The sequence below is a fragment of the Esox lucius genome, chromosome 5, assembly GCF_011004845.1.
Source record: "Esox lucius isolate fEsoLuc1 chromosome 5, fEsoLuc1.pri, whole genome shotgun sequence".
NCBI lineage: Eukaryota > Metazoa > Chordata > Actinopteri > Esociformes > Esocidae > Esox > Esox lucius.
In genome coordinates, this window is record NC_047573.1 from 28,935,672 (window position 1) to 28,948,875 (window position 13,204).

Here is a 13,204-nt window from a genome sequence, read left to right on the forward strand (position 1 = left end):
TGAATGAAGTCTATAACACAACAAAATCGGGAGAAATTTAAGGTCTCTGAATATTTTCCTGAAGTGTATATTGTCACTCAAACCAAGGGGGAAGTAACAGAAAAATACATTCCTCCATATTTATATGAATCCACAGACTTTAATTGAGGAAGTTATCATTTTTGTATTCCAAATGATTGGGTTGTGACAGTCGGTTTGCAGGAAGACAAATTCCACAGGATAGTTATGGTCATCCCATGATGAAATCTGATCTCATGAAGCAAAGTCACAAGTGAAAACAAACAATACCTTCTAAACTAGATTGACTGCTTTCATATCCTTTGTACGACTTGTTCCTAGATAACAAGCTTGGGATTTTTTTCCAAGTGTAATAGACTTTTTTTCCAAGTGTAATAGACTGTATATCCTTTAGCATTTTTCTTTTAGCTCCTCTTACCTGTTTACAACTTTTGTTTGTTGTAGAATCAAATAAAATGCATAAAACTCTATTTAGAAAATGTATATTGTTATTTTTTAAATCAGCTTAAAACCATTTCCAGAACAAAGGGTCAGCATTGGCATCAAGAATATGAACAAAAAACAATAAAATACCAAGCTAACTCCACTAAAACCAATTTTTTGCTCTTTCTACCCACTTTGTAGATATGGGCATAGGTTATGGCAACTTTATAGAAACTTTCCGAGATGCAAGTTCAAAGGATAAATAAATTATAGTGTGACTTGGTTAATTTAGAGATTCTGTTTGTATGTCAGTCTGTGTCCAATGATTAATATCCAAGGTACTACGCTATATAAATAAAATCAGAATAGATTGGTTAGATACACAGATTTTATGGCAGGTTTCTAGCTCCAACAATTAATGTCTTATTTAAGATTTTTTTTTTATAGCAGGAATTGTAAAACGAGAAGTTGAATGGTATGGACGGAGTAGCTACAAACCAAAACTGTCATGACAGGTCTGTGGTTCTGTATAGCTATTGTAGGCCTACTCAGCAGTTTTGTTCCGGAAGTGGGTGGTGCGTGCTAGGATTTTGATGCTAACGTTAGCAGCAAACAACATTGAAGCAACAGCTGGTTGCTTTTCTTGCCAATCAAAAAGAAAACTGTCCGTTCCATATGACAAACACGAACATCTGGGTAGATAGCTAAGCCGGAGACACTTGAAAGGAATCGCTTTTCTGTTTTACAGTTCCCTATGATCTAAATCACATTTGCTCTCTGAAAATAGGTAAGCGCTGATGTACCCTCAAGTTTTCAAAATAATTGTAAACAAACTTCAATAGCCAGCTCGGTAACGTTAGCTTGCTATCATGTACTGCAACCGAAAATACACCGTCCGCATTTTATTTAATAGGTTCAGGTCCTAGTACTGGTTATGTGGGGTCCATGTCAGTTTTCTTATACTACAGTGTCTTCTAGAAACAAAGCATGTATGATAACAAACAAACTAGCCACTACTGTAAGTTAGCAGGCTACATCAACCATACTTGGCTAGGTAGCTACAGACTACTGTACAGGATAGTGGCTAGGACAATCTAACTTGTTAAACCTACAAAAACGTGAGGCAAATTAGCTAGTTGGTGAAAACTCGAAAAACAACATAAATAGTTAAAAAGTTAGGTAAATAAACAGGGAGTAGGTAACACTGGCAAAAAATATATAGCCTAGTAACGTACAGTACTAGGCATGCCTGGTATTCTTCGGTGTACCAAGTTTGAGTATACTCACTATGAAGGTAGCTTGCTAACGTCAATTGTTCAACGCAGTTAATGTGCCACAGTATTCACAATCCAAAAGTTCTGATAGCTAGCTGAATGAAATGCTTTGTTTAATTTTTTTAAAAATCTGTGTGGGGTATAATCTTTTGAGGCAACATGCAAACAGTATTTTTCGGCACAATTTCTTAGATGTTTTTTTTCCATCGCTTTATAATGTATTATACTACAGATATTTTTTTACTATCTATATACACAGTTTTGCAAATATGCACCATACACCACAAACGTGGAAATAGGCGAGAGTGAGTGTGTGTGTTCTGTTCAGTGCCCACAATAACAGACTGGAATGCATTGTATATTGTATATATACTTGTGTTGAAACTATTGTTGGGAGTGGGTGTAGGCCTAGTCTATAACCCGTTTTGTACCTTTTAAACCTTTAGTTGGGTTTGGCTGAATTTAAGGATTGTTGTCTGTTTTTTTGGGGTGTGGTTGGTTGGATAACAACCGAGGTATTCTGGGAGTTAAGCAGATGCCGGCCCTGCTCATTCTGTCTGTGACAGCCCAAGGCATAGAATGCATCACCTCTCCTCCTCACTCTACCCACTCCATTCCTCTGTTACCATCTCCCTCCCCACCCCTCTCTCTTCCAGAACAGTCTCTCCCGTCCTTGTCTTTCTCTTCCATTGCTCTCCCCCCCACACACCTCTGCCTTCCCTATCTCACCTTCTCTTCTCGCCCTAATCTGTTGCCCTCTTCGTTCTGTCTCATCTCTGGCTCCCTCTCCACATCTCGTTGCCAACCCCCTCTGTGTGTGCTCGTGACAGGGGCTGAAGGGGGGGATGGCGGTCTGGATCCAGGCCCAGCAGCTGCAGGGGGATGCACTGCACCAGATGCAGTCTCTCTACGGACAGCACTTCCCCATTGAGGTGCGCCACTACCTGGCCCAGTGGATCGAGGGGCAGCTCTGGTGGGTTCACTTTACTTTTACACCTCCATTTGCCCCCCCCCCCCCCCCCCCTCTTTGTTTGTCTGGGCTATTTAGATTCTATCAGTGATTGCAGTACATGTTTAAATGTGTAGCCTAACTGCGTATGCAGAATGTAAGTTCTCACTACGTATTGAAATTGGAATAGCTTAAACTAAACCACAAACTTTTGTTGCAAAGTGCACCGAGTGCGAAAGGTAAAATATGAAGTTTGATGTGTCTGCACACTTGCATGAGAGGGATACTAATTAGAAGAATTTTAGGCGGTTTTGTGTTTGTGTGTTTGTCAAGGTTGTTGATACAATATGTTTAAAAAATAAAATGTGTGTGTGTGTGTACACAAAAGCCATAGGCCTGTAGGACTGCAAAACAATCATAACATCATAAGCTTTTTGTACTATGGTTTTCATGCTTCATGCGATTAGAGCGTTATTAGGGAGTTCAGGGTATATCATCAAGTAATACTTGACTGTAGAAAAGAATTGTGATTTTGCCATAGGCTTTTCTTTACGTTTCCTACATAAATTGTGAGCATCATCAAGCAAAATAGACATAGAGTCATACTTTTAATTTAATCTGTCACAATAGCCAATAGCTCCAACTGTTCAAAAGCTAGTGTGAAATTCATAGGAGTGAAATGGAAAGTACTCTATGGATATGGGTTTGAGAAACACTGTCTTACAGCACAATAAATATTTTTTATTGTACGATTTTGCTCAAAGGTTTACATACCCTTGGAGAATTGGTAATATATGTACCATTTGTAAAGAAAACGAGTGAGCAAGCAAAACACGTCTTTTATTTCTTATGGGATTCACATTCAACTGTAGGTCATAACAGAATGGCAAAATCAGATACAAAACATGGCAACAAAGAGAAAATTGACTGACCCCTGGTCAAAGGTCTGAAAACCCTTAGTTCTTAATACTGTGTATTGGCTACTTCAGCATCAATGACAGCGTGCAGTCTTGTAATAGTTGTGTATGAGGCCCCTAATTCTTGCAGTTGGTATAGCTGCCCATTCGTCTTGGCATAATGCATTCTATTTAGCGCTCTATTTTTGATCACTCCAAATTACACAGTGCCAGAAGCTGTAAGGCATGTCAAGGTGTTGTCGGGCATACTGTAAGCGGGTTTTTTTGTGGCATGTGCACAGTAATGGCTTCTTTCTGGAACTCGACCATGCAGCTCATTTTTTTTTCAAGTATCGTTGTATTGTGCTCCTTGAAACAACCACACTGTCTTTTTCCAGAGGAGCCTGTATTTCCCCTGAGGTTACCTGTGGGTTTTTCTTTGTATCCAGAACAATTTTTCTGACAGTTTTGGCTGAAATCTTTTTGTCCACCTGACCATGGCTTGTTATCTAGAGATCCCTGAATTTTCCACTTCTTAATAAGTGATTGAACAGTACTGACCGGCATTTGCAAGGCTTTGGATATCTCCTTATATCCTTTTCCATTAAGGTTCCATTATCTTGTTCTTTTGACAGTTCTTTTCTGCTCCCCATGGCTCAGTATCTAGCCTGCTCAGTGCATCCATGTGAGAGCTAACAAACTCTTTGACTATTTATACCTAGACATTAATTGAAATTTTAAAATACACAGGTGTGGACAATTCACCTTTTAATTGCCATTTTCACCTGTGTGTCACCTTGTGTGTCTGTAAAACGGCCAAACATTCAAGGGTAAACTTCGTAAACCTTTGGGTCATTTCTGTTATATCATTATGATTTAAAAAGCAGCCAAACAACTGTGATAATAAATGGCGTCATATGATCACTATAATTAAATAAGAGTTATTTTGCATGATCAGTCATATTTTCAAATTCAATGCCAGAATTTCATAATTTCTGCCAGATTATGCAAATTATGAGCACAACTGTATTATGCAGTCTTATATAGTGTATATAGCTACCATGCACTGTATGTAAATTATTATTTATGTTGAATTTCTTCTCTTGTTTGTACATCAGGAAGAATGGGGCAGAGCATTAAGCCCTGTTTGTTAGGTGCTGAAATGCCTGGAAGAGGCAAAAGGCATCAAGAAAAAAGTAAAAGGGAGCACGTTTACAGAGTAAACTTTACAGTTCTGGCACGCAAGCATTGCTGTTTCTCCACAAACTCTGCCCTGTGACACTCAATGTGTTTTTTGCCCTCTGCATCCAAATGTTTGTGGAGAGAATATTCTTGGTCTGTGATTTTTTTTAAATTTAGAATAAAAACATTATTTTGTCTCACATAATAATATTTACACTGCATCCCAATCGTTTATGTCAAATAAAAAAAATGAATAATTCTGTAATTGACATTAAATTGTCGGTTAAAAAAAACAAGTGGTAAGTGGCATGTCCCAAAAAACAACCATTATCAAATTATACATGTTAATTAAATTCATGAAAATACCAACTATAAATACAGTAACCATTATTGTTTGTTTTATGCGTGCTTTTTATCATACCTGATACCCCAAAAATAGAAAAGTACATTACTGGTCAAAAGCACTACAATATCTGACAGTTTTTAATGAATTTTTAGCAGTTCAAGTTGGTACAAAGGTAAGCGGTGAACTGCCAGAGGTAAAAAAGTTTAGGTTACTAAAAACTGAAAAATAAGAGTTTTATATTACATTTTCAGGGAACAAGGAATGGGTTAACAACTTAGATGTTCTGCAGGAAAGGAAGTAAATTACTTTCAATGAATTGAAAATTGCTAAAAAATTCCCGTAGGGGTCCTAACCTTTGTTGATTACATACAAACCTTATGTATAAAAGCAGTGTTGGAACAGACTGTTATTTTACCCTCTTAAGCATTATTTATACAGTATTGTACCTTGAGAAGTTATATATTGCTATCATAATAGTGAGAAAAAGGCAATTTACAAAAGGAAGACAGACAAACCATTATAACCCTTAAAAGTGGTCTTTCCTTTAGAAAAATTGCAAAGATAGCCAAGGTGTCAGTGAGTACAGTTTTCTACACCATCAAAAGGCACTTGGAAACTGTAGGAAGCTCTGACAGGTAGAGATCTGACCCAAAGCCACAACTGAATCAGAAGACATGTTTCTGATAGTTAAAATGCCTTATAGACATCTCACAATATAATAGCTTCAAGCACAGCTCAATACAGGTCAAAATATGAAAAATGTCTTAGTTTCAACTGTGAAGAGAAGATTTTGAGCTACAGGTTTGACAGGTCGAGTGGCAGTAAGAAAGCCATTCTTAACATGACAAAATAAGAAAAAGAGGCTTGTCTGGGCCCTGAAGCACCTACAGTTGACTACTGATGACTGGAAGAAGGTCTTGTAGACCGATTAATCAATATTTGATTAATCGGTCTTACAAAAACCATCTTCATGGTTTTTGTAAGTTCATCATTCAGGGTTTTTGTAAGTTGTTGAGAAGGCGAATGGTTAGTTCCTTTGTGTGTGACACCAACTGTCAAACATGGAGGAAGCTCAACGGTCTGGGGCTCTTTTGCTGGATGCAGAGTCGGCATCTTGCACAGAGTGAGTGGCCCCCTGAACCAAAATGGCTACCACAACATTTTGCAGCGCCATACAATACCCTCTGGTGTACATCTGGTTGATCAGAGGTTCATCCTACTGCAAGAGAGAGACCCAAAACATACCTCCAGGCTTTGTCTGAGCTACTGTTTCATTAGATGAAAAGATCCATAATTGATTTCCATTGTAGAAGGAATGCCTCAAGTGTGTTAGGCTGTTATTTCTGCAAAAGCTGGCTACTTTGAGTCCACATTTTTATATTACATTTTGCTAAACAGAGAACGATTCCATGATTTCATTTTTGTCTCCAATTGTGTATTTGTTATGTTTTAATTTCAGAATTATTGAAGTCATTAAAACTGTGTGAATTTCATTAAAAAAACTAGGAAAATGTAGGTGTTCTGCAACTTTTGACTGGTAATGTGTCTGAGAAATTTAGGCTTCTTGAGTTTGATGGGCATTTTTTATTATTTCACATCAATGTGGATGTGCAGTATTTAGTTTGGAGCTAGATTACATCATAGTGAGCATTTGTATTTTCATTTGTGCTTCTGTCTCAAGTATCCCGAAGCTGAGGGAGTGAAAAGGGCTAGGCTAATTAGACTAGTGCAGTGGAATTGTAAAAGTCACTGCAGTAGTTTTGAACTGGCGCAGTTTCACAAAAAGAATGAATCTGTGTGCCATATGATAATATGTGCTTACATCTGAATTTGAGTTGTGTTTGGTTGTTGATAATCTATTTTACTTGTTTCCGACTGCTTTATTCTTAGACCCCTAGGCTGTGATTGATTCTGGACCACTTACAAACCTGCACGTGTGAATACATAGCCTTGGGGTATAAGAAGGCTCTTAGCCCTGGGTTAAGGTGTAGTGTGAGGTGTGTGTTTTGGGATGTACATCTGTGGTCTCTGTGCACGTGGGAATACACAATGATGTGGGGAAAAAAAGGATAAGCAATGTATAATAAACCCATGACCTTGTCTTTCCACAATGTGCCTGTTTGACCTCCTACTTGGGGCCCCCAGGGACTCTGTGGAACTGGAGAACCCCCAGGAAGAGCTGAAGGCCAAGCGTCTCCTGGACAGCCTAGTCCAGGAGCTCCAGAAGAAGGCAGAGCACCAGGTGGGGGAGGATGGCTTCCTGCTGAAGATCAAATTGGGACACTACGCCAGTCAGCTCAAGGTGAGAGACCAAGGGGAAGTTTTTGGCTGCCAGACTGGAAACAGTAGAGCAACTCAGCAGAGAAAGGAACGTCCCGCTCCCTCAGTTTCTCTGGTTTGATGGAAGTGTTTTAACTAAGCAGTTCAGACCCAACTCTTATTGCCTTGCTTCTTGTTTGAGAAAACATTTGTCACAGTTTTTTTTCCACATCATTGATTTAAAAAAAAAAAAGTTTCTTTCAGTTTCTTATCTTTCTAAATAACTGTTCACCACAGACATTTCTGTACCCATTCGATTATTGGAAACATGTCGAGCATCAATGTTGAGGAAATGGGTGTAGAGAAAATGACTGTCTCACTTCCTGAACCATTGGGAGGTGGCATTGAAATGAATGTGGTGCTGTGTTGTCCCATTGAGCAGGTTTAGTAGAAATGAGTGGGTGGCCATGTTGTTCCCTTGTGCAGGATCTTTTTAAGTGAGTGGGTGGCCATGTTGTTCCATTGTGCAGGATCTATAGAAATGAGTGGGTGGCCATGTTGTTCAGTTGAGCAGGTTCCACAGAATCGGGTAGCCCACTGAGTCGGGAACTTATAACAGGGTAGGATTCAAAAGTGTAGGCCTAGGTCCGTTTTGGCCTAGGTCCATGGATTGGTTGGGCTAAATATGCCTGAGTGTTATGTACAGTACTCAGTCAAAAGTTTGGACACACTTACTCATTCAAGGTTTTTTTTTTTTTTTTTTATAGTTTTACTGTTTTCCACATTGTAGAAATAAAAGTGAAGACATCAGAACTATGAAATAACACATGGAATCATGCAGTAACCAAAAAAAGTGTTTAAAAGATCAAAATACACTTCACATTGTAGATTCTTCAAAGTAGCCATTTGCACACTTTTTTTGTATTCTCTCCATATGTTTTTTTCATGGTTTTCACTGTTGTTCTACAATGTGGAAAATAGTAAAATAAATAAATATCCTTGAATGAGTAGGTGTTTCCAAACTTGTAACTGAGACTGTAAATAAGCCCGTGGAAGGTAGACTGTTTTTGCCGGACTGCGTAAGTGGAGCCGGCCCAGAAGAGCGAATCTCTCTTACTGACTGACTAACTGACTACCCCTTGTTAACACTAGGACCGCCAAATGCCTATGGGAATTGGAGTTTGAATTTGTAACTGCCATTTTTAAAGCTACACCCTCCTCCCATGACATTTCCTAAATGGGTGTATATTTCATTGTACTGTTGTCAGAATTCTAAAGTCACTAACGGAAAACTATTTAGAGACTAATTACTTTGACTGATTAATTAGTTTGACTGGGTGAATAGTCTACAGTACAAATATTTCTACGAATAGACTGTAGCCTATGTGTTATTAATTCTTTAAGATTTTTGGTGTTTTAGGCCTATGTGCATATACCCTTTGATTGTCACTAACTGGTCGATAATGTCTCTTATTCTACCTTGTACATCATCAAAATGAGATCAAAATAAAAATGTATTCTAATGGGTTTATTCTAATGGGTTTATACATTTTCATTTAGCACTTTTTTAGGGCCTAATAAAAGAATGAAAATACTAGAGTCTGTGTTCTTAGAACTATTTTTTTTTTCTTTAAACAAAAAAAAAATGGTATAAGCCCTTCAATACATACATTCTTGTATTTTTTCAAATTAATTTAACAGAAACAAATTCTATAATTCATTATTTAGACTATTACTGTATAGTTTGATTATGACCCAGTAGATTAACTGATGTTCTGGCTGGATGGTGATGCTGTGGAGGAGAATGTGTATGCTAATAGGGCCGATTTGTTTGCTAATGACGAGAAACCGTGTTTGGTTCTGGCTGATAATGTTTGTTTGAATGGTTTGGCAGTTCTAGTGTTAAACAGCGTAGTGGTTAGAGACACTGCCATGCAAGGGACCCGTGTTTGAGCCTCCACAGTCAAAACGAATTATGCATTATGATTTGTTCAGGATAGACAAAAAATTTCATTCACGAATAATAGTAAAACAAACGTTGTTGCTCCCTGAAATGAAATAGCTCACAGTGTAAAGTTAATCTTCACTCTCGCTAGCAATTGCTCAATTCTCATGACTATTCCAAGTAGTAGGTTAGTAGATACTAGTAAGCGTATTACTGGCTAATAAGCTGTTCAAACGGCTCGTGGAAAAGCAATACAGTTCATAGATGCTATTTGTGGTGGAGGTAAACTTAATAAGAAACGTTAGTCAGTTTAACACAATCCTCAATGGAGTCTAGCGACTGATGAAACGTGCAATGCCATGGCGTAGTGGTTAAAGACAGTGCCTCTCATGTGGAAGACCTAAATTTGAATCTATTGAGCAGTGACATTTATTAATTATTTGTACTAGATTCCACGATTCTCTCGTCTTTTCACTTGATGAAAAAGTTAGTTATTCTCGCCTTTATTGATAGTTATTGTCGTTCATGAGTGAAAGAAAAAAGTACTTTGTTTTGCCGTGAAAGAAAAAATATGTTTTCATGCCATGAAATAGCTTTGGCAGACTTGCTAGCAATTGCTCAATTCTTATGACTATTCCAGTAAGTTAGTAGATACCGGTAAAGTTTATTTCTGCCTAATACACTGTTAAAACGACCAGTGGCAAACGTAATACATAGTCGCTATTTGTGGGGGAGGTAAACTTAGTAAGAAACTTTAGTCAGTTTAACTATATCAATGTATTTCACAAATGGCTAAATAACTATTAGAACGGCCAGTGGCTAAAGAGGATTTGTTCAGGATATACAGATGCCGGATGTCAGTATAGACAAGGCTATACTGACAGCAGGCAAATGTACAGCTCCGTGGTGTAGTGGTTAACGACACAGCCTTTCATGTGGGCGACCCAGGTTTGAATCTCAATGTAGCAAAATGTTCTATTGCGGGCCGGCTGAACTTGGCTTGCTTGGTTTCTTGTTCATTTCTACGTTCCCAGGAGGGCAGCACGATTTGGATAAAATATTGAATGGTGATTTCTTTGACAAATATTGCGATTACGGTTATGATTTGGGTGTAAACAGCATAGATAATCTCACTTAAAAATAGAGATAATAGCCTACATAATGTGCTATTAAACAGAAGCTTTGTATTTTACGCTTATTACCAATTTGAAGGTGCAGCCTGTGTTGAAGCATTCGTTTAACTGTTCCTTTAATGCAATGTCGTTTGCAGGGTTTGCTATGTTTGTGCCGTTGCCATAGCTGGTTAGGCAAAATTCCTCAACCCTTGAGGTATATTCTCTCCCATATTAAGTTTGTTTGTAGACACCGAGTCTGATCTTTTAGTAACCATGCCGTTGTGTATGTGGGACAATATCTTGGTGCCACTCGCTAACTTGAAGCAGACGTCTTCGCTAGCAGTTGCAGTGTTTACTTAAACTAACATTGAAAAACCAAGTGTTTAATCAAAATTAGTCCAGGTATCTGAGTAATCTACAAAAATACCTACAGCACCAGCAAGAAAAACAATTACAGACATAGAGTGCATGCCCGTTGCCTGGTGTGAAGCGCGGCATTCATTCATCTTTTTTGGAGCTGAAAATCACGTAAATTGGCAATTTGGATTTAGCACATCAATATCGTTATTTGGATTAATTGTGCAGCCCTACTTCCCAGCCACATCAAATGGTCAGAAAATGCAACTAAATGGTTGGTTGCAGTCTGGAACCCTGTGGTGTGCACTCATACTTGCCCAGAAATAATCTTCCTGGAAATATCCCAACACTGGTCATGGAGAGGAGACCAATGGCAACTGGCAAGACAGATGGTTGGTTTAGGAATTCCAATCAGCACCAGGCTATCTGCTGTGCTTGTCTGTCTAAACTCTAAACAAGTTTGTTCTTTTGACAAATGTTTTCTTTGTCCCCCTCTCAGAGTACATATGACCGCTGCCCTTTGGAGCTGGTGCGCTGCATTAAACACATCCTTCATACAGAGAAGAGGCTGGTACAGGAAGCCACCAATGTGAGACACACACACACACAGTGAACCAGGACAAAGTAATATCAGTGCTACAAAATGCTTTTTCGGTGATGTATTGAAGGGTCCCCTTTCAGCCTTAACTGTTGTTCGTCTTGTCCTGATTGATGACTCAACGTCCTTTCTTCCTATTGGCAGGTCAGCAGTGGTGGGGGCGGGACCCTGGACAGCCTGTCCCAGAGGCACCAGCAGATCAACCAGGCGTTTGAGGAGCTACGTGTGGCCATGCAGGAGACGGAGAACGAGCTGCGCAAGCTGCAGCACAACCAGGAGTACTTCATCATCCAGTACCAGGAGAACCTCCACATCCAGGGTGAGGCTCTGACAGTCTGGATTCACCAGCATTTCACAATGCTTAACCAAAACAAGTGTTTTGGGAATTGCATGTGTGGTTGTATTGTCATAGCTAACAATACACCGTTGCCTAGACCTCAATTTAATTTGTCAGAGCTGCAACTAGACCCACTATAGTTTTAAAAGCATTAAGAGATCTGGGCTGCTCCCGGTCAGCAGTGTTTTGTACCTACTGACAGTGGTCTTAGGAGGAACAAACCAGCGACAGGGTGTTGGGCGCCCAAGGCTCATTGATCTGCGGGGGCAACAAAGGCTATCCTGTTTGGTTTGACCTGACAAGTCGGTTGGGTCACAAGTCTGTGTTTATGATGGTTACGGAAGGAATGTGTTGCAACACATTGCATCGCACCCTGGTGCGTATGGAGCTGTGTAATTGCAGAACTGTCTGAAGCACATGAGGGTTTGAGTAACATGATGAAGAGGTCAAGATGTAGCCCTGGCCTCCAACTTCCCCTGATCTCAATCCTATTGGACCAAGAAGTCTGATCCTCGGCGGCCCCACCTCGCAACTTCTAGAACTAGAAGGATCTGCTGCTAATGTCTCTGTGCCAGATACCACAGCACCCCCTCTTGTAGAGTCCAACCCTGAGTTAGTCAGCGCTGTTTTGGTGGCACACGGAAGTCCAACAGCACATTTGGCAGATGATCATAATGTTTGGGATCATTAGTGTATGTATGAGCTAAACATGTTAGAGCGAATGATTGGAGCAAAAGCCTCCATATCAGTACAGTCGAGGTGTTAACCAGTGTCTTTTCGTTCTTTCCTTAAACCAACGCTGCCCCATAGCCCAGCTGAACAATCTGTCGGCTGTGCCGGCGGAGGAGAGAGCCCAGAGAGAGACCAGCCTGCAAGCCAAGAGGGCCACCTTGGAGACCTGGCTTACCAGAGAGGCCAACACAATGCAGAAATACAGACTGGTACACTACTGAATGCACACATGTGCACACACAGCAGACAACATAACATAAAGGCAGTTACATTGTAAGGGTTTGCCAAACTTGTAATTTTACCTGTTTTATCTATCTCTATTGTCATAAGCTGAAATGTGCATGACTGTGCAATCTTTGAGATGGTATCTCAGATTGCATCGCTGCTGCCTACATTTAGCCCAGACATAGATTACCATTATTTGGTTTCGCCAAATGGCTTAACTTTCAAGAGGAGCAGAACTACAAATAAATATATACAGTTCCAGTCAAATGTTTGGACACCTAATTTAAGAGTATTTTTTATCTCTTTTCTATTTTCCAAATTGTAGAATAATAGTGAAGACATCAAAACTTTGAAATAATACGTATGGAGTCTTGTAGCAACCAAAAAAGTGTTAAACAGATACATTATATTGTAGATTCTTCAAAGTAGCCTTGATCACAGCTTTGCACACTCTTGGCATTCACTCGAGCAGCTTCATGAGGTGTGTTGTGACAAGGTAGGGTTGGTGACTAGAGGACCATCCTTATGTCTGTATGGTAGTAGTCCAT

At 39.5% G+C, this 13,204-nt stretch overlaps 1 protein-coding gene across 1 annotated transcript in view; it reads left to right on the forward strand.

Annotated features, from left to right (window-relative positions):
* The first annotated feature begins 1,019 nt into the window (after nucleotides 1-1,019).
* Nucleotides 1,020-13,204, forward strand: part of LOC105027628 (signal transducer and activator of transcription 5B-like) — a 37,736-nt gene continuing 25,551 nt past the window's right edge. Inside the window, exons 1-6 of the mRNA XM_010899794.5 lie at nucleotides 1,020-1,228; nucleotides 2,546-2,688; nucleotides 7,234-7,390; nucleotides 11,264-11,353; nucleotides 11,507-11,681; nucleotides 12,510-12,640. Coding sequence (XP_010898096.3) covers nucleotides 2,561-2,688; nucleotides 7,234-7,390; nucleotides 11,264-11,353; nucleotides 11,507-11,681; nucleotides 12,510-12,640 — 681 coding nt within the window. The 5' untranslated portion in view covers nucleotides 1,020-1,228; nucleotides 2,546-2,560. The remainder of the gene's footprint in view (nucleotides 1,229-2,545; nucleotides 2,689-7,233; nucleotides 7,391-11,263; nucleotides 11,354-11,506; nucleotides 11,682-12,509; nucleotides 12,641-13,204) is intronic.